Source organism: Microtus pennsylvanicus, chromosome X (genome assembly GCF_037038515.1).
Source record: "Microtus pennsylvanicus isolate mMicPen1 chromosome X, mMicPen1.hap1, whole genome shotgun sequence".
Taxonomy (NCBI): domain Eukaryota; kingdom Metazoa; phylum Chordata; class Mammalia; order Rodentia; family Cricetidae; genus Microtus; species Microtus pennsylvanicus.
Genome location: NC_134601.1, coordinates 118665282 through 118691191, shown reverse-complemented (window position 1 = coordinate 118691191; position 25910 = coordinate 118665282). Strand labels below are relative to the sequence as shown.

Here is a 25910-nt window from a genome sequence, read left to right as displayed (position 1 = left end):
AGTTGTGCTACCCTGTAAATATACTAAATTGTGTACTTTTTGTTTACTCTAAATGGTGTATTTTAAAAGTGAATTTTATGTAGGGGAATGGTACATACCTATCATCCCAGCTACTTTAGACTCTGAGGCAGGAGGATTGTTTGAGCCTAGGAGTTCAAGGTCAAACTGTGTAACATATCTCTAAAAACAAAAAAGTTAAAATAAATGAAAACTAAATTATAGTATCCAAATTCTGTTTTATAAACAAAAGATTCCCAACATTGCAAAACAAAACAAAAACCCTTGAGTTTAAGAATTCTCGATGTTCTTTATGGTTTGTTTCTTTTTCTTTTTTTGAGACAGGGTTTTCTTATATAGCCTTGGCTGTCCTGGAACTCTGTAGACCAAGCTGGTCTCAAACTCAGAGGTCTGCCTGCCTCTGCCTCGCAACTGCTGGGATTAAAGTTATGCGCCACCACTGCCAGGCTTTCTCATAATGTTCTTATTGAAATGAGTCTTGAGTTTTACTAATAAAATTTCATGTGGCTAGAAAAGTTTCCTCCTTTGGGAGGTGGAAGACAGTGTCTTATTCTATTGGCCTGAAATCTTGGGCTACAGGGGTCTTTCATAGGCTTAAGCCATCACTGTACTCACATTTAAAAGTATTCAATTTTGAAGTCATTCTGCTATTTTATTTCTATAGCAATCTATATACCAGAGCCATTAAGGCATATACATATATAGCTCGGGTATAAGAGTGAACTTTTTTAAAATGAAAATGGTGCCAGGCAATGGTAGTGCAGGCCTTTAATCCTAGCACTCAGGAGGCAGAGGCAGGCAGATCTCTCTTAGTTCAAGGCCAGCCTAATCTACAAAGAGAGTTCCAGGACAGCCAGAGCTTTTTATTACAAGAAACTCTGACTCAAAGAAAAGGAAAGGAGGGAGGGAGGGAGGGAGGGAGGGAGGGAGGGAGGGAGGGAGGGAGGGAGGGAGGGAGGGGAGAGGAGAGGAGAGGAGAGGAGAGGAGAGGAGAGGAGAGGAGAGGAGAGAGAGAGAAATATCTTGGGCCGGAGAAATGGCTCATTGCTATTGCAGAGGATCCAGATTTGGTTCCCAGCACCCAAATGATGGCTTACGACCATCTGTAACTCCAGTTCCAGGAAATCAGACACTTTGTAGGCTCTAGGCATACATAAGGTGTACATACATGCAGGCAACATACACACACACACACACAAAATAAAATAAATCTCAGAAAAAGAAAATGGTATTTGTCATCCAGTTTAAGAAATCCCAGAGGCAGAGGCAGGTGGATCTTTGTTAGTTCAAGGCCAGCCTGGTCTACAGAGCAAGTTCCAGGACAAGCTCCAAAGCTACACAGAGAAACCCTGTTTCCAAAAAAAAATCAAAAAAGTAAAAAGGCCTAATTAGCAGTGTTATTGAGTGTAGACATTTGGCATGGGGATGAATGAAGAATAGAGGAGGGAGAGTCCATTAATTTGGAATGTAAAAGTAGCTCCTTTCCTTGATGAAAATCAAACTTAGGACACAAGTGGTAACTAATTGCTCTTCCACTTACCTATATATCCTAAATAGTTTGATTTGGTTTTGGTTTTTTTATACAGGGTTTTACTCTATGGCCCAGGATGGTCTTGAACTTGAGAATCCTCTTGCATGCCACAATTAGCAGTTTGAACCAACATGACCAGCTCAAAATATCTTTCAGAATTGAGCTGGCAAATACTAAATTCCTATTTGTAGGTATAAATTATTTTGTTCTGAGATTAGAACATGGGAAGTGTTGGTAGAATTCACAGGTTAGATTTGATCGTATTATTCAGGATTTCTTTCTTATCTTGTTAATTATTAGGAAAAGAAGTTTTATTGCTGATGCAAGCACTAAATACCCTTTCAACCCCAGAGGAGAAGCTGGCAGCTCTTTGTAAGAAATACGCTGATCTCGTGAGTATTCAGTCAACTGCGAGGGCCATACAAATATAACAGAATATATGTGTATGCTTGATAGGCTTTTTAAAATATAATTTTGATGTATCTTAAAATGTAAAATATTTTATGCAAAAATTGGAAGAGAATCTGATTAAGATTTTTTTTGTTGGTTTCATGATTTTATTTTGTTTTATTTATTTAATTTTTGGTTTTTAGAGACGAGTTCTTGCTATGTAGTATTGGCAGGCCTGGAACTTGCTATATAGACTGGATTGGTATTAAATAATTCATAGTTGTCAGCCTGCCTCTGCCTTTTCTGCATTGGTATTAAAGGTGTGTGCCAGCACACCGAGAGACTTTTTCTAGCACACAGAGAAGACCAAAAGCTGCGATATAGACAGACCTTTTCCTTTCCTTTGTCTTTGAGGGTCTGGTTTTATTGTGCATCCTAGTCTTACAGCTTCTGGGCTCAAATGATCCTTCTGCCTCAGTCTTTTGAATAGTTGAAACTACAAGCATATGCTGGCTGGCACAGATTTTCTAAAACTCAGTGTTACTACTATTTAGTGTGTGTGTGTGTGTGTGTGTGTGTGTTGCATGCCTGTAATTACAGGACTTGAGAGGTAGAGGTAGGAGGATTAGGAATTCAGTGTCATAGGGAGTATGAGGCTAGACTGGAATACATACATAAGACCTACTCAAAAAAATTTTTTTGAAATAGCGTTGGTTGTTCTGGAACCTGATATATAGACTAAGCTGAACTTAGACTCCTCCTTTTATAACCCAGATGTTGAGATAACAAGTGCTAAGGCACTCTCTTTCTTGTGTGAGGATACAATTGTGCCAAAGGTCACTGGAAGGACATTGGGTCTTTCCATTTTATTGTCTTGAGATAGGGTCTTTTATTGAAGCTGCTAGTGATCCTCTTGACACACACATACCTTCTCCAAATAACACAGGGTTATAACTGTCTACTTTTTATATGTGTACTGGGGGTTTGAACTAATATACTTGCACAAAAAGCACTCTTACCCCACTGAGTACTTTTGGGATGAGTTTCTCACAACATGAAAAGCATTATCAAACATGTACAAGCTAGGCTCAGCAGTTCAGAATGTTTACTGCTCTAGCAGATGACGTGGGTTGGATTTTTAGCACCCCTGTAGTCCCTCACAATTTCCTGGAACTCCAATTTAGTCAGTTCCAGGAGGTCTGATACCTCTTCTGAGTCTGGTGGGTTCCTGCATGCATGTGGTGCACATACATACACTTGGGCGGGCATGCATACATACACACAAAATTAGATATTTTTTAAGAATTTACACAAATTGTTTGGGTGTGGTGATACACACTTGTAATTCGAGAACTTGGGAGGCTAAGGCCAGAGCATTGCTGTGAGTTTGAGGCCAACCTAGGCTATACGATGAGACTTTGTGTCCAAAAAAAAAAAAAAAAAAAAAAAACAGAAAAAAATGGGCCAGCAAGGTACTTACTGCCAAGCCTGATGAGCTGAGTTGGATCCCCAGGACTTACATGGTGGTAGAGAGCTGATTCCTACAAGTTATCTTCTAACCTCCACAGGCATGTTGTGGCACATACACAAAATAAATAAGTGACTAAATAAAAATTGTAGAAATTGGTCTTGCTGAAATTAATATGTTCCTTCCATAAATATTTTAAAGACGGGGGCCTGTTAGCGCAGACTTGTAATGCCAGCTATTCAGGAGACTAGGGCAAGAGCATCACAAGTTCAAGGGTTATATGGGCAACTTAGTGAGACACTGCCTTAAAATAAATAAACAAAAAAGGGCTTAGTGGTCGTGAGGCTGCCCCAGGTTCAATCTGTAGTACCAGAAAAAAAAATCAAAGTACCTTAAAAGATGACATTAATAACCTGGAACATTTCCAACAGAGTAAGACTTAATACAAGAATATCTGAAGCAGGCTTAAGCCCCTAGCTGCTTGTCTAAAAGATTTAGGGTTAGAGTCCACATGGCAGCTAACAACCTCCTATAATTCCAGTTCCAGGGAATCTGATGCCCTCTTCTGGCCTTTGTAGGTACTACATAAATATTGTATATGTGCAGCAAAATGCCCATACACAGAACATTTTACTAACTATATCTGAAAGGACGCCTAGGACTAAGGATGTATAGCTCAGTGGTAAGGCATTTGTCTTACATGTCCAAGGTCTTGTATTCAGTCCTTAGCACAGTAAAATAAAAATGAAAAAAAATGAATACCTACAAATATGAAAGGAAACAACAAAAGAACAGTGGAAAGCAAGGAAGAAGATAACAAAGAGGTATGACATAAAACTAGAAAACCAAGATACAAAGATAACTTAGCCTAATGGGCCATAAAGACATGTAGATGTGTTAACTTCATATAGTGGTCAGAGAGGAAGACCACAATGAAATGCCATTTCCCTCTCTCCCTCTCTTTTCAAGACAGACTTTCACTATTTATCCCTGGCTGCTCTAGAATTCAACAGAGATCTACCTGTGTTTGTCATTGCCTCCTGAATGCTGGAATTAAAGGAATATGCTATCGTGCCTGATCCATTTTATGTTTCTAACTTGGAAAAAATTAAGACATATAATCTTCATATGACTTAAAGAGAATAGATTTGCATGGTCTCTTGTCTCTTTTCCTACTTGTTTAAGAAATTGTTGTTAATTACTTATTTATGTGTGTTTGCACATTTGTGGACAGAAGCCAGAAGAGGGTTTCAGATCCCTGGAGCTAGGATTATATTATAGGCAGTTTGGACCTTCCTTACATGGGTGTTGGCAATAGAACTAGGATCTTCTGCAAGAGCAATATGTACTCTTAACCACTGAGCCACCTCTCCAGCCCCTGCATGATCTTTTGTACAGTGCTGTTGGGTATACAGATTTGCCAGCCACTCTGAAAACACAGTTTAATAATGCCATATGAATTCAACATCTAGAAGCCAGCACCCTGGAGAATTTCATTCATATATATGAAAGAAACACACACACACAATGACAATATATTATGTAGCTAGTGGGCTAAATCCAACCAAAGCCTGTTTTTTTCTCAACTGTCCACAAGAAAGAATAAGTTTTCAGTCTGTTTAAAGAATACATGATGGCTGGAGTAGTGGTGCATACTTTTAATCCCAGCACTCTGCAGGCAGCTGGACCTCTGAGTTTGAGGCCAGCTTGGGGTATGTACATAGTGATACCATGCTCAAAAAGAGAATACATGAAGCTGGGTGGTGGTGGCACACACCTTTAATCCCAGCTCTTGGGATGCAGAGGCAGGCAGATCTTTGTGAGTTCAAGGCCAGCCTGGTCTACAAAGCGAGTTCCAGGACAGCCATGACTGTTACATAGAGAAACCTTGCCTTGAAAAAAAATTATATATATATATGTGTGTGTGTATGTGTGTGTGTGTGTGTATACACATGAATACATACACACACACACATATATGAATACATGATAAGCTTTGGAAATCGGAAGTGGCTTGTCATTGGCATTCAGCAGTTCTTATGACTGCCTACACCCTGTACCTATTTAACCAGAATGGAGCATGTCTGCACTATACACATGTACTGCAAGAAGAAATCAGTATCTCAAAAGAAGAGGAATAAGGAATATAAGCTTATGTGTGGGATGCACTTCTCTGTTGACTCTTTTGTCAGTAACATGTCCCTGCTAGACATGCAACATGGCTTTCTGGCTTTCAAAACTAGCTAGCTTTAGAATCTCCATCACTATGAAGTTGCCATAAATGCTGCTGACTTGGATGTGGGCTCCATCTGAGCTGTGCTGCATCATGTCTACAGTGTGCTGTATGTGGAGTTGGTCCTGAACAATCCTCTATGCCTGCTGGGACTAACTGCCAAGTGAGCTTTCATTACTGGCTAGATTCTTTTTTCTGCTCTTTGCCCTTCTCTGTTGGAGTCAGCTGAAACACCTACATCACCCCCAGAAGAATCTGTGAATGCCTGAGTCCTTCTTGACTTGTGGCATTATGTCTCCCCAAATTTTCAACCTGAAGGTCCTCACTTCCTGCCTGTAAGTCATTAGAATGAAACCTACAGGAATCCTTTCCAGTTTTATCCCCACCTGACCATGAGAGAAGTGTATATTTTTTTTAACATGGCAGGGTCTGTGGCCCACAATGCCCCTAACAATTTCTGATCAGTAGATACATGCCAACAGTATTGTTGAGTTGTAGCAATATAATCCAGAATGTGGCGTCCCAGAATCACCATGTGGCTGCTTAGTGTAAATTAATGGAAATTATTAAAGAAAGCAAAAATATCAGTTCCTCAGTCAACAAGAAAAACAAAAAGTGTTTTTGCTTTTTAAAATTTAATTTAGGACTACACAGATGAAATAACATAAAAAGGACAAAAAGGATTAGTGAACACAGGGTTGTGATGGTCCTAGAGTAGAGGTGGTTGACAGTAAGTAGTTCAATCTGACTCTTCAGCCTCTGAAATTATATTGCTATGCTTAGTCCATAGTAGGGCAACTTTACATATTATATAAAACCAGCAATTCTTCCTGGAGAAATTTCTGTAAAAGTGTTAGTATCAGTAAGTAGATAGTTTGGTAGGAATTTTTGGTTAGCTGGTTTGGTCTTTTACAGACGTAGTTTTATTTGTCCAAGGGTATTCTGGAACTCATGTTGCCAAGGATGTCCTTGAACTCCTGATCGCCTTGCCCCCATTACCCTCCCAAGTATTGGGATTGCAGGCATGAGCCACTATATCTTTCTACAAGGTTTAGTGCATTTTGAAAAGCCACAAGATGGCACTCTTGTTCTTTATGACTCTGCATCAATTTCTTCAAAGATGTTCAGGAAGGTTGGTAAGGCTGCCATCTTATCTGTTAGTGTGGATGTCACCTTGAAAGGGATTCATTTTATTCAAGCCTAAAATTGTAGCAATTCTTACAGAGAACCCTGAGTGCTGCTTAGTTAAAAAGTTCTAAATTCAGTTCAATAATGTGTGGATATTTTAGGAAAAAAAAGTTCAGTATTGATTCATAAAACACCAGCTTTTTGTGTATGTGTGTGTTTATGTGTGAGAGAAAGAGTGCTGGTACCTGAGTGCCATAATGTGCATGTAGAGGTCAGAGGACAACTTTCCAGAATGAGTTCCAAGGATTGAACCCAAACCATAAGGTTTGCGTGGCAAGCCTCCTCCCAACCCCAGTGACCTTATTGTGCCAAAACAACATCAGCTTCTTTTATAATAAAAATAAAGACAAAAAGCACAATAATCCTGTTTTTTTTATTTAATTTTTTTTACTTTATGTATGTAAGTATTTTGTCTGCATGTATGTCTGTGTACCATGCATGTACCTGGTGCTCTTGGAGACCAGAAGAGGGTCTCAGATCACTGGGAATAAAGTTACAGACAATTGTAAGCTGACTGTGTATCCTAGAAATTGAAGCCAGGGAGTTACAGATGGTTAAGAGCATCATGTAGGTTCTAGGAATTTCACCCAGGTCTTCTAGAAGAGTAGCCAGTGCTCTTAATAACCACCGAGCCATCTCTCCAGTCCCAATAATCCCTCTTTGATTTCAGCAAATCTTAATAGATAGGAAAGAGTCTATAGACAGAGAGCTACCCAAGAAGCAGAAACTCAAGAGACGCTAGCTTTGCCAACTAAGTTACGAACTGAGAACATGAAACTTCTGGACAAGAAATAGATCACTTCATAGGATTATAGCTGGAAACTGAGGAGCCTAAATTGCCTGTGAACCACTGATTTGAAACCAGAAAGATCTGTAATTAGTCTCTGAAGTCTGTCACAGGTCCGCAGGTCAGTGTAGAAAGTTTAAAGATTCCAATTCCCACCACACTCTGTATTCTCGGGCAATTCTTGGGATGATATAGTTATATAAAATTTGGATAATAAAGTGGAACTTGAATATTGAAAGGTTGTTCTGAAGATGAAGTATATCTAAATGGCTGAAGAAAGATTAAGGTCATTTTTGTCTACACTAAATTGCTTACCTTCCTTACAACTAGAACAGAGAGACACTGGTAGTGTCACATAGCATGAAACAGTTTGAATAAAATTATATGATGCAGTATTACCCCCCTCCTGCATGCCCTATGATTGGGTGATGCTAGAGATGGAACCCTGCCCCAGTGTTACATGTGGGAGGCAAGTGCTCTTTACTGGGCGAGCTATAACTTAATCTCTTAGTATTTGGCACACACTGAATGCATTCTCTGAAGAGGCCAGAATAGGGGATCATATCTCCTGGAATTAGAGTTACAGATTGTACTGGGAACTGAACTCTTATATAGATCCTTTGCAAGAACAGCAGCAAGCACTCCTAACCATGAAGCCATCTCTTCAGTCCAATAGTTGGCTTCTTTTGTATTTAAAGGCCCATATTGTAGCCCAGGCTGTGCTGGTACTCATTATGTACCCCTAGGCTGGCCTTGAAATCATGGCGATCCTTCTGCCTCTGCCTCCCTGAGTGCTGGGATTAGACTGGGCTCATGACATCTGAATATTCATCTTTATTGAATAAAATGTTTGTGATGCTCACATTTTTTCCAGGACCTTCATGCTGGGCAATGAACATTTTGTTTTTTCTTTTAAATTAAAATGTCGTGTGTGTGTTTGTGTGTGTGTGTGTGTGTACACGCCCGTGCCCATGGGGGTCAGGAGAGTGTGATGGATCCCTTGAAGCTCTCTAGCTTATAGGCAACCATGAGCCACCTAATGTGGGTGCTGGGACCTGAACTGGTCCCCTGGAAGATCAGTAAGTGCTCCTAACTGCCTAGCCACCCCTCCAGCCCTAGCTCTTAGTTGAGTTTGGTGGGACATGCCTATAATCTCAGGTTGAAGCAGGAGGATTGAGGGTTGTAGGCCAACCCGGACTACATAATGAGTCTAAAAAAGAAAATTGCATAGTAAGTCTAAAAAAGAAAATTGATTCTTCTAGCATTCACTGAGGTACTGAGGGGCTTTTGATATGCTTCCTGAATGTAAAGTACTTGATAATTTTAGCTGGAGGAGAGCAGAAATGTTCAGAAACAAATGAAGATTATGCAGAAGAAGCAAGCCCAGATCGTGAAAGAGAAAGTTCACCTGCAGAGTGAACACAGCAAGGCCATCTTGGCAAGAAGCAAACTGGAGTCTCTTTGCAGGGAACTTCAGCGTCACAATAAGACCTTAAAGGTTAGTTTTTATTTATTTTTTCTATTTTACAGAAATAATGTTCTCAGCTGATTTTACAAGAGGTCATCTTGTATCTATTTGAAATCTGTGCCTACCCAGAGATGAGATAAAAGCCTTTCTGGTTTGCTTGGGCTGATGCTTCGTATGAGACAATATAATGTGAGACTGGTAGTATAACATTGTGTGTTAAATGTGGGTTTCCTGTTCAAAAAAAAGGAATTCCCTCATTCCCTCATATTTTGGTCACAGGGAATAAGTAAGCATTGCAACCTCCACTCTCTAGCTTCCTTTTTAAAAGGTTTTATTTATGTGTAGGTGTTTTGCCTGCATGTATATATATGTACCATGTCCATGGCTAGTGCTGGAAGAGGACAAAAGAGGGTGTTGGATATGCTGTAACTGAAGTAAGTTACTGATAGTTATTAGCCACTATCTGCTGGGTGCTGGGAACTGAATGAACATGGTTCTCTGCAAAAGCAGCAGTGCTCTTAACCGCTGACCTATCTCTCCAGCCCACCCACCCCCCTCTTGAAGCCATGGTTTAGGAAGCCCTGTAGAAAACTAAAGAAGTTGCCATGAAATGAGAAACGGGTAAATTTAGAATCAGTGTTTTCAGAAAGGAGCACTGCTGAGCACTAGGTGGATGTCAGGGCTGAACTGCCCAACATTCCGTGGCCATTCCCAGGTACTGAGTACTTTTGGCAGTTGCACGTAGATCTTGGCAGATTATACAGGAAGAGTGAGCAGATACCCAAAGATGACTTGGTATGCATGGAGGAAGAGAGAAAACAGAGCCATGAAAAGGATCCGCCTCTTAACATTGTAGCTGGACTGTCCTTACGTACAACAGAGTGGGATTTTGAGCTGGAATTCTGAGCAAACGCCCCATCTCTTAACTACATCCCAGGGACCTAGATACAACAGCACTTAGGACATGGATTTTTCGCCAGATAGGAATTAACATTTGCTTCCTTTTAAGATTTTATTGGGGTGGGGGGGTGTGCACACACACGCTCACAGTGAGAACCTGAATCTCTTGGAGTTATAGGTGGTTGTGAGCCACCTGATATGGATGCTGGGGACTGGACTTGTGTTCTGTACGAGAGCAGTAAGTGCTCTTAATCCCTGAGCCATCTCTTCAGTCTTACTTTTGATCTTTTATATTTATTTTACTTAAAAAAATAGATTTATTTATGTGTATGAGATTTTTGCCTGCATGTATAACTGTGTACCAGTAGATAGCTGGTGGCTACGATCAGAAGCAGGCATCAGAAATGGGAATTACCCTGAACTGGAAGTTATGGATGGGTGCTGGGAATCAAACCAAGGTCCTCTTAACCACTGAGCTGTCTCTCCAGCCCTGAACCTTTAAATAAGATACCTCTTAATGAGATGCCTGGGCTAACAGTGTACGCTTGTAATCATAGCTACTTAGAAGACTGAGGCCAGAAGTAATGCAAATTTAAGACCTGCTAGGCTACAGAACAAGTTCAAGGGCATCCTGGGCAACTTAATGAGATCTTTTTTCAAAATGAAAAATAAAAATTGGACTGGGGATATAGCCTACTCACTTGCCGAGTATGCTCAAAGCCCTTGTTTCAATCCTTTTAACTTACTTCCACTACCCCCAAATTAAAAGTTAGGAGGCATTTTTCCCTATAACTAGTTGTCTTAAATGTAGTAAAATTTACATTTGAAGGTAAGCTTTTTAAAATAATTATACCATTGGTCTCTTGACCTCGTAAGAGAGGTGTGGCCTAGAAAGCAAACTGAAGGAGGGTTGTCTGCTCAGACTCATCTAAGTTGATTTCTTGTGTGGTTATCAAGAAGCCTGTTCCAGTATACAGTCAATTGATATAACTGGGACTCTATATCTCATCACTCTGTATGGTTTTTTTCCTTGTTTTTTTCAAGACTAGATTTCTCTGTATAACAGTCCTGACTGTCCTGGAACTTGCTCTGTAGACCAGGCTGGCCTCGAACTCAGAGAAAGTTTCTGATCCTAAGTAAGGAGGACAAATTGTACTTTAGAAGCAATGTTTCAGGGCAGTCACAGCAGCTTTTCTTCCTCTCCACATGCTAGGCAAATACTTTACCAGGCTGCATTTCTAACCTTTTTTATTTTTGGTGTGTGTGTCCATTTGTGTGTTGCGGGTAGTAGAGTTAGTTTGCATGTGGAATCCCTCCAGAGCTAGGAATACAGGCACAGGCTGCCATGCCCTACTTTTTATGTGGGTGCTGGAGATTTGGACTCAGTTCCTAGGCTTAGACAGTAGGTACTTTACCAACTAAACTATTTCCCCTACCCTCTCGTTTGAGACAGGGTCTCACTAAGTTGCCCAAAGTGTTCTTTAATTCACTCTTTAAACCCAGGCAGGCTTTGAACTTCTCAGCCTTGAGTAGCTGAGGTCACGGGCCTGGCAACAGCAGCTTCTTTGAGCATTTTGATCATGGGTGTACTATTAACAAAAATTCCTTTGGGTATTAGGAAGAAAATATGCAGCAGGCAAGAGAGGAAGAAGAGCGACGTAAAGAAGCAACAGCACATTTCCAGATTACTCTAAATGAAATACAAGCCCAGCTAGAACAGCATGACATACATAATGCCAAACTCCGACAGGAGAACATCGAACTGGGAGAGAAGCTGAAGAAGCTCATTGAGCAGTATGCAGTGAGGGAAGAGGTAATACCATTCAATTGCTTTCCACAGTTTCTCCCTATTAGTAGTAACTTCTGTTTACTTTAAAAGTATTGTTACAGGATGTTTTAGAATTCTTCGTGTATAGTATAAAGTGGGTTTATTGACTAGGGAAAGGATCAAACCATTGTATAACCAGAAAGATTAAATAAGAGTCTATCTGCATGAATAGGCAAGATAATTTCCAGGTTTTTTTTTTTTTTTGATTTTTCAAGACAGGGTTTCTCTGTGGCTTTGGAGCCTGTCCTGGAACTAGCTCTGTAGACCAGGCTGGTCTCGAACTCACAGAGATCCGCCTGCCTCTGCCTCCCGAGTGCTGGGATTAAAGGCGTGCGCCACCATCGCCCGGCTGATAATTTCCAGTTTTGTTAAATACTAGTTCCATGAAGTACTAGAAGATGGCAATTTTCACATTATTTTCTTATCTGGACTAATAATGAATGAATGCTTGGCCTCGGAATACCCTGCATCTCAATACATTTGTGATAATCTAAAGCCATTTCATTACATCTGTGTCTCAGGTTTATGTTTGTTTTTGATTTTTTTTCCTGTTGATATTGGGTTTTGCTTATTGCCCTGGGTGGCTTCCAATTCATGGGCTTAAATATATTTTCCTGTTTGAACAGCCCAGCCCAGCCTTTACATTTAAAAAAGTATTCTTTTTTTTAAATGGGGTTTCTCTGTGTAACAGCCCTATCTGTTCTTGAACTAGCTCTGTAAACCAGGCTGGCCTCAAACTCAGAGATCTACCTGCCTCTGCCTCCTGAGCCATGGGATTAAAGGCATTTGCCAACATTGCCTAGCAACAACTAATTTTTTAGGTTTTTGCACTGCTAGTGGTCAAATCCAAGGCCTTGGCCATACTATATGAACTTTCTGTTCCTAACGTAGCTACCCTCAACCCTATTTTTTTTTTTTGGTTTTTCGAGACAGGGTTTCTCTAGCTTTGGTGCCTGTTCTGGAACTAGCTCTTGTAGACCAGGCTGGCCTCGAACTCCCAGAGATCCGCCTGCCTCTGCTTCCCGAGTGCTGGGATTAAAGGCGTGTGCCACCATTGCCCAGCTGCTATTTTTTATTTATCTTTTAGTGTTGGGATCAATTCCATGAACCTTATGTATGCTAAGTATGTTTTATCATTGAACTTATATCCGGGACCTCTGTCTTTTCTGATTTTGTTTATTTTAGGTATTGTCTTTTTCTGTGGCCCAGGCTAACTTGAAACTCCCTATATTCCTGCCTGGCCTGGAACTCATGGCACATGTCTTTGCTTTCCACTGATTGCTAAGATTACAGGTGTCCTGTGTTTTTTTTTTCCAGACAGTGTCTCACTATGGTCTTGAATAGGTTTTGAGTTTTCAACAGTCTATTTTTAATTTTTCATGTTTGTCTTTGTCTGGATGTGGGTTTGTGCACATGAGTGCAGTGGCCACAGAGGCCAGAAGAGGACTGGAACTGAAATTATAGGCGACAGTGAGCTGCCCAAGGTGGGTGCTGGTAACCAAAATCGGAGCAGCACTTGTATTTGCTGAGTCACGTCCCTACTTCCTATGGCTTGAACTCATTAAAAATTTGTAAAAATCATTTTATGTGTATGGGTGTTCTGTTTGCACATGTATCTGTGCACATAAGGAGGCCAGAAGGTGTCAGATCCCCTGAAACTGGAGTTACAGTTGGTTGTAAGCATCCATGTGAGTGCTGGGATTCAAACTCAAATTCTCTGGAAGAACAGCCTTAAAATTCTTAAATTCATAGATATTTCAGTATATAACTCAGAAAGCTCTTTTTGGCCATATAATTTTCACATCTAAAAAGTGAAGTTAGCATCTGCTTGTCTTTTTAAAATTTCTATGTGTGTGGGTGCCCCAAGAGGTCATCAGAGGGTATTGGATCCCTGGAGTGGGGTTACAGGCGTTTGTCAGCTGCCCATCCTATGTACTGGAAAACAAGCTTTGGTCCTCTGCAAGAGCAACAACAACAAGAGCAGCAAGAACGCTTAAGCATTCCTACTTTCCTGTTATTAAAAAATCTGAATTAAAATCTTAAATAAAGTTTGTCTACTTCACTAGATTATGTCTCATCTCCAAAATACAGATTTCCTTGGTCTGTTTTTATTATTGAAGAGTTTATTAAATAAAGTTTTGTGGGTTTGTTGTCATTCAGGCTAAGATTTACTATTAAATTATTAAAGCCCTAATTTTCTTTTTGGTTTCCTCTGTAATCCTGGCTGTCCTGGAGCTTGCTATGTAGACCAGGCTGACCTCAAATTCACAAAGATCCTCCCACTGGGATTAAAGAAGTGTGCCTCCAGGCCAAATCCTAATTTTCTTACAACGATTCTTTTAATTTTGTTATTTAATGGACTGTTTCTTCATTAGAGAATCATGTGTTCAAATTCATAAATGAAAATATAATTTGCCATTTTAATACCTAGGCTATCTTATCACCAACTAGTATTCTTCCTGTCACATATCATACTATAACTGGAAGAATCCCAATTCTGCAATTCCAAGGTGGCATGTTTTGATGTCTGGTAAGGCACCAAACACCTTTGGTTTGACTCAGCAAACAGATTCTGGCACTGAGATTTAGCAGGACAGAAACTTACCTAATTGATAAATTTGCCTTCGTTTGGCTTTGACTTATACTGCCTTCAATTGAGGAATTTAGCAAAACTTAATGGGTAGGGAAAAAAGGAATGGGCATAAAAGGTGTGTGTATGTGTGTGTCTTGATGTTTACTTTCTCAGTACACAGCAGAAACAAGAATTTTAAAGCTTGTAGTGGTGGTGCCTAGCTCCAACAGCGCAATGTTCTTGCAGGTGGTGTCAACCATTGTTACAGGTGTAGGGATGGAAGACCTAGATTATTAGCTATGTGAGTTTTACAGGAAAGCAGGGCAAACAGTGTTTTAACATCTTATATTTCCTCCCCATTGTGTTCCTCCCTTCATGAAGTGATGAAAGGAATTCTTTTTCCATAGCACATTGATAAAGTATTCAAACACAAGGAATTGCAACAACAGCTTGTGGATGCCAAACTTCAGCAAACGACACAGCTGATAAAAGAAGCTGATGAAAAACATCAAAGAGAAAGAGAGTTTGTAAGTTCTGTTCCTTAAGAAAAAAAAAGAAAAAAGGTATTGCCAGTATTTTAACTAAAACATTTAATGTCACTCAAGGGGTATGATAATAGTTAATTATTAGTTCTAGAAAGCTTTTGGCTACTTCTGTTCAGAGATCCACTTGCCTGTCTCCCGAGTGTCTCCCACTGCACGCCTTTAATCCCAGCACTCAGAAGACAGAGGCTGGTAGATCTCTGGGAGTTCGAGGTCAGCCTAGTTCTAGGACAGCAGAGCTACCCAGAGAAACCCCGTCTTAAAAAGCAAAAAAAAAAAAGAAAAGTAAAATAGAAGAGTAAAGATAGGCACCACCATACCTTGCCCTAGTTTTGTTTTTGAACAAGCTGACACTATGATCGGTGTAACTATTTTGTGAGTTTATTGAGTTGGGGTCTTATTGTAGCCTTGGCAGAAGATGAACTTGAACCACCACACCCAATTTATGATTTGCTAAGAACTGAACCCCAGGGCTTGTGGATATACAGCAAGCGCTCTATCAACCGAAGCATCATCCTTCACCAGTTTTTTCTTGTTTTTTTATGCTTAGAATACTGTTATCTAATTTCATTTCTTTTCTCCATAGCCTTCTACCCAGTCTTATCTTGCCTCTCAGGTAGCTCAGCCATTTGAGGTACTTAGCAGTGTTTTCTGCTAATATTAGACATGTGATTATTTTTACCTAGAATACCACCCTTAAACCTGAATTTTGTAAATTGTTTTAGACCTCCACAGTACCTTTACCTTTTTCTAATTAAGAAGTAAAAGATGCCTTTCTGCTTCTGTAAGCATTGCTAAGAAGCATAATAATGGAAGGTGAATGTAGACAGCAACTGAAAGAAGGTATTCCATTTTTAGGGTAGTCATTCTTGCTAAAACAGTGAACAAAAGGGTGCGGTAGAATTGGATCGTTATTCAATATTATATTCACAGTTGTAATTGCTATTAGTACTTTTGCGAGAATGTTTCTGTTTTCTAGTTACTAAAAGAAGCAACAGAATCCAGGCACAAATATGAACAAATGAAACAGCAAGAAGTACAACTAAAACAGCAGGTAACTTGATAGTTCGGGATAGCGAATTTTAAGAAAAATCATTCATTTAATAAGTATGTTCAATCTTCTCTAAGGTGGTGTTGCTTGTTCCCAGAAAAGGAAGCAATCACACATATCTCTTGGAAGTCTCTTTTCATTTAGGGTGACCTTCCAAATTTGAGTGTCCCTGGTTTATAGTACCAAAAGACTTATGTCTTAGTAGGCTCCCACTCCCAAATCTCAGCCCAGCTGGGATAAAATTAGTTATCCATCTTTCATGGCTTTCATTTGTGTTACCTCATTTCTCACTAAAGGAAACTGACAAACTTCCAGATCCAAAGAATGTTATAAAATTTCACATACCTTAACATATTTGTAATTTTGTGCCAATTTAGCACCTAAACGGTTTTAAAACTACTTGTAACCATAGTTTCACTTGTAGGTAGTTTTGTGAAATGCTTTTAGCCAAGGCTTTCTCTCCTTTTCACTCCAGATTCTGTAGTTGTTACAATGTTTGGAATAATAGTGTGTACTATTCATCTCTTTTCTTGAGGAGATAGTCCGAGAGACTTCTGTCTTAATAGGTGAAATTAGGTGTTTGTAATTATAATCTACCCCCTTTTAGCTAAATATTATTGAAATAATTACCAAGTTTAGTGCAAGGCTCTTTAAGTAATACTCTAGATACATTAAGCCTGGCTTCAGTCTTTTTTTTCGAGACAGGGTTTCTCTGTGTAACAGCCCTGGCCATCCTGGAACTTGCTCTTGTAGACCAGGCTGACCTTGAACTCACAGAGATCCACCTGTCTCTGCTGGGATTAAAGGTTTGCGCCACGACCCCTGGTCGGCATCAATCTTTATAATCACCTCTTCTGGATACTATTTTTTTTAAAGATTTATTTATTATGTATACAGTGTTCTGTCTGCACACATGCCTGCAGGCCAGAAGAGGGCACCAGATCTCATTACAGGTGGTTGTGAGCCACCATGCGGTTTCTGGGAATTGAACTCAGGACCTCTGGAAGAGAGAGCAGTCAGTGCTCTTAACCTCTGAGCCACCTCTCCAGCCCCTGGATACTATTTTTTGAGTCGGGTAGGACATTTTATAGTATTGGTGAGATAAACTTCTTACAAAGCGATTCTAACTTTTTTGAGACAGGGTTTCTCTCTGTAACAGCTCTGGCTGTCATGGAACGTGCTCTGTATACCAGGCTGGTCTCAAATTTAGAGATCTGCCTGCCTCTCAAATACTGGGATTAAAGGCATGCATCACCACAACCTTGCAAAGCTAGCCTAATTTAAGAGTACAAATTTTAATATTTTTCACCATAAGTTATGATCATGCCAGAAGACTGGTAGGAAATTCAAATCCCATTACTGCTCAGTTCTATACATTCAGTTGTACGAATGGAGATGAGTATCAATGTGGATGAAGTCCACGTTTCTGCAGATGTTGGATAAACTGACCTTTGCCATCTGTTTCCTTTGCTGTCACTATCCTTTTCAAGAGTTGATCTCATTTGCTTTTACTGTGGTATTTCATAGTAGTTGCCTTGGCCCACTGTTTTGTGATTAGCCATGTAAGTCCAAGTGTAATGATAGTTACTGTCTATTCACTACTGTGGGCCAACATTGAACTCTCTAAAGAGACAGCCGTGGTATAGGTGCGGTGGTGGCGCATACCTTTAATCCCAGCACTTGGGAGTACGAGGCCAGCCTGGTCTACAGAGCTAATTTCAGGACAGCTAGGGCTGTGACACAGAGAAATCCTGTGTCAAAGAGAGAGACAGACTTCCTTTAGATGTCCCATCATCAAAACAGGCTTCACTGAAACTACTGGAGAGTCTAATTCCAAGTGCATTAAGAGCTCTCGACTCAACTTGAGCACCACTGTTGTCCCTGACTTCAGGCTGTCAGCCTCTGATGTTAGAGTGGAACACACCTCCACTAGCTTATGCTCAATCCTCAGCATTCTATTGTAGTTCTAATCTTTTCCTACACTTTTATGCAGATACTCCTTGTTGCCTGTCTCCTAGTGATCACTTCTAGCCTGATGAACTTGTCTGCTGCTGCTTCCCCCACAGCAGCACCTGCTCCAAGTGCTTCCCATATGGCACACCCATCTATAACTGTGGGCGGGCTGCCTTCCATCTCAACTTCCCACATTTTGTTAGATGTTATCTATAATCTCATCACTGGTTACATGGTCTTCTGGTGTCTAAGATTAAGAATCTTATGTGCATTAATGCTTTGCCTGTGTGTGTGTATGTAATATATGATGCCTGGTGCAGAGTCAGAAGAGGGAATTACAAATAGTTGTGAACTTCCATGCAGGCACTGGGAACCAAAACCCACGTTCTCTGCAAGAACACCAAGCACTCTTTCCATCCTGCCCCTCTACTTCTGTGTATTTTGTAATCTCAGGAGAGGGAAAGAATCTCTTCCTCTGGACTTGTTTCCTCGTAATAACATTAGACTATCTCTGAACGGTTCCCTCCTGGATCTTAAAGCTTTTCCTTTCTTTTGACATGATGTCCTTTCCTCTCTGGAGGTTTTCTCTAAAGGAGAATAAAGGGTGGGCTAGCTTATGTTTGATATATGTGTGTGTGCGTGCGTGTTTGATACATACATACATCAAATTCCTTGAACTTAAAAGAAAAAAATGGTGCTTCTTACTTTTTATTCTTTCCTTAATCATCTCACTATCCCCAACCACCATTCTGCCTGCGCTCAGGAGATATTCTTGATACTAAGCAGAAACATGGTCTTTTAATTTTCACAGGTTGGGGCATAGCTCAAAGCTTTGCAGGGGCATGAAATTTCTGACTGCCACACCCAATGCATTTTAATTAATGGGGTTATAATTAATGCTAATATTCCTGCATTTTAAATATATGTTAACAGCAATAAACTCCCAAGTACTAGATCTCTGTGAGTTATTAGAATTTCAGGCATCTGGCTGCTATCCAGAGATTGGGTGTTTGCTGTTCTGTCATTTATAACAAATACCATCATGTAGTTAAGTTTATGAGTTTGAATTGTTTACCTGGAACTCAGAATAACCAACTTTTTATTTTGTTCTGTAGCTTTCTCTTTATATGGATAAATTTGAAGAATTCCAGACTACTATGGCAAAAAGCAATGAACTTTTTACAACCTTCAGGCAGGAAATGGAAAAGGTATTTGTATGTTTTTTAGTAGACTGAAATATAAAAGGGATATTTTGAGCTCTTTATTACTACTTAGAGTGAGTTTATATTGTTATGATACTGTCTTTTATATATTAGTGTGCCCCCAACCAAGTAGCTTATCTTTATACTTTTAAGATTTTTCCTTAATTGCAATAAATTCCTTTTTTGTTGTTTTGTAACAGCCTGGCTCTCCTGCAATTTGCCCCATAGACCAGGATGGCCCTTGAGATTTGCCTGCCTCTGCTTCCCAAGGGCTGGAATTAAACACTTGCACTACCAATTCTCAGCTAACTTAGAAATAGGCCTTTTCAGTCACGTAACAGGCTTACTTCTAATCATTTCAAAAAAATTCCTTTTCTTGGCTACATTAAAAGTAGACCAGACTGGCATAATTTGACATGACCTTGAATATTTAATGTTGTATAAGCTTAGCCCACCACACCTCATGTTTTACGTTTTAGGAGTTTCACTATGATTTCCAGGTTGGTCTTAACCTCTAAAATTCAAGCAGCTCTCTTGCTTCAATCCTCAGCCTCTCAGCCCAGGTAACTGCCGCTATAGGTACATATCACATCAGACTATAATGGAGAATTTTTAAAAGTAGTGTTCAAGGGGCTGGAGAGATGGCTTAGAGGGTAAGGGCACTACCTGCTCTTCCAGAGGTCCCGAGTTCGATTCCCAGCAACCACATGGTGGCTCACAACCATCTGTAATGAGACCTGGTGCCTTCCTTGCCAGCAGTACATTGTATGCTTAATAAACAAACCTTAAAAAGTAGTGTTCAAAAGTATTATAATAGTGTACAGTGTAAGCCATGACTATTATTCCACTGAATTAGAGTGTTAGTTGATGTTCCAGAGCACCCATGTTGGGTGGTTCACAGCCATCTGTAACTCCAAGTGATCTCATGCTATCCCTAGTCTGGGCATTTTGCTCATGTGCATATACCCCCCCAGACACATGAATACACTCATGGCTCCGTGGTTAATAGTAGCTGTCATTCCTTCCTCTAGAGGTCTCAGTTCAGTTTCAGCACCCAAGTCAAGTCAATCATAAATTACCGGTAACTCCAGCTCCTGGAAATCCAATGCCCTCTTCTGGTCTGCATGGGCACCCACAGCCACATGCACATAGATATACACATAAATAAAATATAAATCTTTAAAAAGCGTGATTGTAAACAAGTTGTTCTGACTTTGTGCCCCCTAATTTACTGTGTGTATACATGCATGTGCAATGGCACATGTGTGAGGGTCAGATGACTAATTCTGTGAGTAGGGTCTCTCCTTACACCTTGTAGGTTCCAGGGATCAAACAGGTCCATCAGGCTTGGTGGCAAACACTTTCTTACTGACCCCCCCCCCCTTTTTGGAGGGGGGGGTTCGAGACAGGGTTTCTCTGTGGTTTTTGGAGCCTGTCCTGGAACTAGCTCTGTAGACCAGGCTGGTCTCGAACTCACAGAGATCTGCCTGCCTCTGCCTCCCAAGTGCTGGCATTAAAGGTGTGCGCCACCACCGCCCGGCCTTACTGGCCCTTTAAAGGAAATAAAAAGACCCACCAAATTCAGATAGTGTTTGGCTCATTAAACATGTGCTCAATTACCAGGAGCTAAATAGCACTCAGATTACTACCTTCAAGTATTTTTAGACCTAGTAATCTGGAGACTTCCATGAGCAGGTGATTTGTTCTGCCTACCAGTCCTTTGAGTTGATAATCCGATCGAGGGGTAACTGTTAGGCACAGTAAGTATTAGCTGAATTCCAGCACATGCTCACTGTTGAAGTAGAACACAGTTCAAGACAGGGATTCCCCAAATTTGCTATCCTTGTGGAAGATCCTGTGGGATGGAAAAATACAGATCACTGTGGGTCAGTACTCAACTCAGTTCTTCCATGAGCTCTTTCCACCGCCTTTGTCCTAATTTGTGTTAGCTACCAGTAGAAAGCATCTGGTCTGCCTTGTTCTGTTTCCCTTAATAGCACCTGGGGCTCAGTGTCCTGACTTGAAAATCACAGCTGGAATACTGAGAATGTGACCAATTGATAAGCATAGATAAATCTCATTCTCAACTTTTCTTGTAGCAGAGGTTTAAGAATTTTCCTTTGCCCAGGCATATTACATGCCTTTAGTCCTAACAATCCAGAGGCATGGGCAATCAGAGGCCAGCCCAGTCAATGCTACACACACACACACACACACACACACACACATCCCAAAAATGTTCCTATGATTCTTTTGGGTCTACTTTATTATCTTTAGCAAAATTCAAGGTAGATAATTAAACTCCACCGCTTCTAATTCACAAATGATTTATGCTTGTAACAGCTCAGTGAGGCAAATGCAGAGAGGGAAGCAACATTAAAGCTTTTTTGATAGAACAGCTGGTAGGATAAGAAATGGAATTAAATTAAGCCCTGGAGAGATGGCTCAGTTAAGCTTACTTGTTCTTGCAGAGTACGCGAGTTCAGTTCCCAGCATCCACACGTTGGCTCACAACCATCCATAATTCCAGTTCTAGATCTGATGCCTTCTTTTCACCTCCTGAGAGCACCAGGCACATGTTGTGCAGACATACATGCAAGTCTGAACATTCACATATATGAGGAAAATTTAACTGGTAATTTAGGATTTTAAAGTTGAATTATGTTCATTCACAGATGACAAAGAAGATTAAAAAACTGGAAAAAGAGACAATGGTATGGCGCACCAAATGGGAAAACAATAATAAAGCACTTCTCCAGATGGCTGAAGAGGTAAGATGGTTCCCTGAGATTAGGATGTGTCATTAGTTATGCGCAGGGTACGATAGTTACTGAGTAGACTGATGCCTTTCCTCGTAGTTGGATAGTGGTAGAGTCCTGAATGAAGGATCAAACATTTTATTTATTGCCCAGTTAATACAAGCATCCTCTGAGACAATGTTTTCTCAAACTTGAATTTATAATAATTCTTTCTATAAAATGCCAGGATTACTAGGTCCCAGCCAAAGGTGCTGACTGTCTAAGTTAGGTCAAGCACTTGCAAGAATGGCTAAAAGATGGCTGGGCTTGGCGGTGCACACCTTACCAGCACTCAGGAGTCAGAGACAGGAAAATTTCTATGAGTTTGAGGCCAGTCAAAGCTACATGGTGAGACCTTATCTTGAGAGACTAAAACAAAATCAACTGCGAGGTGCTGATGCATTGTCCAGGCCTAGGGAAGCTCATTCGTTGGACTTCCTAGTATGACTACCAGCAAACACCCCGAATGCCTTTCTACCTGAAAAAAAAAAACTTTTTGGCCATGTTCCAAGTGAAAATGTATTGCTTGCAGTCACTACACATCTTCATAAATTTGACAGGACTGCACAATGTTAGAGCACATGTGTATAACAATCTTATTCTGCCAGGCAGTGATGACACCTGCCTTTAATCCCAACACTTGGGAGGCAGGCACATCAAAGCCAGCCTGGTCTACAGAGTCAGTTTTAGGACAGCCAGGGCTAAAGAGAAATCATGTGTGAAAAACAAAACAAATTATTGTTCTAAGTAATCTTAGTTTTGCAAGTCTTTGACAACTACCTTCAATTTCTTTAAAGTTAATGTGAAATTTCAAGTTAAGGGGATTTCATCTACTTTTAAGAACAAAATTTAAAGCCATTATTATTAAATAGCACAGACCATCAAGGCATGAAAGTATTAGGTTTCTAAATTAGACATATATAATAAACAATACCAGGTAGTTACCAATGTGGTTCAGTGCAGTTATTTTTGTTTAAAAACAACACCTAATTTATATTTAATGAGGTTATGGAACTGTCGACTGGTTTTGTTTTTCATTTGACAAAAAAAAAACCAACAGAAAACTGTCCGTGATAAAGAGTACAAGGCCTTTCAAATAAAACTGGAACGGTTAGAGAAGCTGTGCAGGGCTCTTCAGACAGAGAGAAATGAGCTCAACGAGAAGGTCGAAGTCCTGAAAGAGCAGGTCTCTATCAAAGCAGCAGATGGGGACTTGGTGGCACCTGCGATGCAGCCCTGTGCTGCCCTGGATTCATTCAAGGAGATGAACACTTCAAGAAGAGCCCTGGGAATGCACTTGGAGGCTAGGGGCAAAGCCAAGTCAGTGAGTGAGAGAAGAAGTGCTGCACAAAAGCCCTCATCTTCAGGTTCTGCGCAAGGCATTGAGTCAGTTGACTAGGGTGAAATGTGATCACTGTATTGAGAGATATATTTTGTGTATAACTTCCTCTGTTAGTAGTAACTATTGGTTTTGTGGTGAAAATTTTCTTACTTTTTCTACCATATCTGTATTTTCTTAGAACTACTGGACTTATGTGGTACAGGAGGCTGCTTAGCAGTTTGAAATAGTTTTAATCTATAAATTTCCTTCATCTATGTTGCACATCTGCCTCATTTTCCCCTTTGTTGGAGTGCATGTCTTCATTGATTTGTCCTCTCTCTGCTCCTTGCACCTAATTTTCCCAACTAAAATCATTCAAGACAGGGCCATTAAAGGAACTATGTTCTCATGATGGTTCCTTGATGCGAAAACAATTTTAATTTAAGCATTTTGGCCCCTTAATACAAAGGAAAATACCAAGGTGATTACCTTTGCTTAATAGCCTATTTAAAAAAGGGGGAACATGTCAGAAACAAGCTTAGCATTTTTCATTCAAATTAGCTTTTCTTGATTTACTTGACAAATTGAGATGACCATATAACCTTGAAGTTCTGACAGAACATATATAAAGATGTTACTTGTGAACAAAATAGGCAAAGTATTGGATGAACAGACAATGTTTCTGTGACTAAAAGTAGTCATATTGTGCTGATTTGGGGATAGAATGTACCACATGTGAAATTAATTTGGACTACCTGATGATCACTGTAGTAGATGGTGGTGGTTTATGTACATGTTCTCCATTTCCCACAAAAAGCTTATTCTTTGAAAACTGCTCACTGCTGTGAGTTTAGAACAAGAATAAATTCATATGAAGCTTATATTAGGCAAAAGCTTTTTTTTCAGTCCCTACAAGTTCCATCAGCAAAGCACTTTGTTTCCAGAAAGAAATTTCCAAAGTAAAAAACACTGGAACCAGCATTTTTTTTTAATCTTGGGAAGACTTGGCAGATTGTTTACATAGTGAAAACGACCTCTAACTTATATAAGCTTTCTGGTTCATTTCTCTTTTCTTAGATGTTGTCACTTAAAACAAACCAGTGTTAATGTTTCTATACTTTAAATTGGGGAATTTCAAAACTAAGCAAAACATGTCTTAGTTCTTTTTGTTTTCTCAGTGTTGAATGTGGCTCAGCCATGCAAACTACTAGAAGGTCTTTATTATTTTGGTATAATTTGCAATGAAATGCTTTATAAAGTAACTTTTCAAAAGGTTCAAGTAATACACACCACATTCTATTCAGCAAATCTTTCAGACTGACACTTGTTGAATTGCTTACTGGACTGAATAAACTCCATTTCTCTTTGCTAAAAGTTTTATCTGTAAACTCCTGTGACATTCATGGTCTAAACTGGATTCAAAGAATTGAAAACTGTCCAAAAATAGAAAACAGTCGCGGGAATAGAGTATCTTTTTAAAACTATTCCACATTGGTCATGTAATCAAGGGGTCAGACAGTAGACGAAATTCATAAAGTTGATTATTACTGTCAGTTCATCAGAAACAAGAACAATCCCTTCCAATAGCCTCATAAATACTCTCCCACCTTCAGCTACTAGAAATACTGGATCATTTCCCCTGAAGGTATATCAGAAATATAATCTACTTTGAAATTATTACTAATGATCACATTTCATAAGTCTGCTGGATACACAGCTCTTAACATTTTATTAAGCCACGTGTGTAGCCTGCCACATTTTTTGTGGTGCTTGTCCTGTGTGGAAGACTGTAAATCTTGAACCTGTTGCATATTTTCAAGGGCTTTATAAAGCAATGTGACTAACAGTCCTGGCCTGCTGCTTTTGGCTTACGTGCATTTTTAGCTACATGTTTGGAGGACAGTGATTCTGTCTGGTAATGTATTCAGAATCTTTCCTCCTCCCATTAATTACTCTGTGAATAAAAACAAATGGGACCTCAGAGAAGGATACCCTCCCCTAAAGTGATCACCTCACCAGCCCAGTGTTGTGGCTTTGTAGCACGCCCTGTATCTACCATAATCTAGAACACTGTAATGCTACTAGGCTGGCCCAGAAAAGGTTTAAATGTTGAATTCACTTACTGCATTTGGTGCACTACCATGCAATCTTGATGTATATTTATAGTGGCAATAGACCCCAAAATGTAGCGAAAACTTGGGTCTTGGATATCAGGCCATTTCATCCTCAGACTTGTAGAAGTACATTTCCTGGTCTTGAGACCAGTATTTTTTAGTTATGTATGCAACTGCCTTTATTACACACCTGGTTATCACAATTCAATTCTCAGGTGTTGCAGAAAAATCTACCTCTTTCAGACTGTAGATGGAAATAACTGTGAAAAAATGATGCAGATATCTTCTAGTTTGTGCTAAACACACTGCTTTATTTTTACAGCCCACGTCTTTCATGAGGATATGAATTGTTAAGAGGCAGTCTTGTTTTGCTTTTCAAATACATTTTGTAGAGATTTTTCACTAACGTGAATCTGATTTTATCTACTCGATTCTGTATAGATTAAGTAAATATGTATGATGAATTTAACAGCTTTCGTGTATTCTTTGGTTGCCCATGTGGCCTTAATTGCGTACAAATCCAAAGGAACAATTTTACCTATTTCT

The 25910-nt window shown here is 39.8% G+C and overlaps 1 protein-coding gene across 3 annotated transcripts in view; it reads left to right on the top strand.

Annotated features, from left to right (window-relative positions):
* Txlng (taxilin gamma) overlaps positions 1–25910 on the top strand; it is a 101507-nt gene that overhangs the window by 27359 nt on the left and 48238 nt on the right. The window contains exons 3-10 of one of the 3 annotated variants that reach the window (XM_075958068.1): positions 1850–1941; positions 8943–9113; positions 11602–11796; positions 14791–14910; positions 15905–15979; positions 19045–19137; positions 21807–21902; positions 22990–25833. In XM_075958068.1, coding sequence (XP_075814183.1) covers positions 1850–1941; positions 8943–9113; positions 11602–11796; positions 14791–14910; positions 15905–15979; positions 19045–19137; positions 21807–21902; positions 22990–23328 — 1181 coding nt within the window. In that variant the 3' untranslated portion in view covers positions 23329–25833. Of the gene's footprint in view, positions 1–1849; positions 1942–8942; positions 9114–11601; positions 11797–14790; positions 14911–15904; positions 15980–19044; positions 19138–21806; positions 21903–22989; positions 25834–25910 lie in introns of those variants that run through there. The other 2 variants (XM_075958071.1, XM_075958070.1) reach the window with 2 other exon arrangements.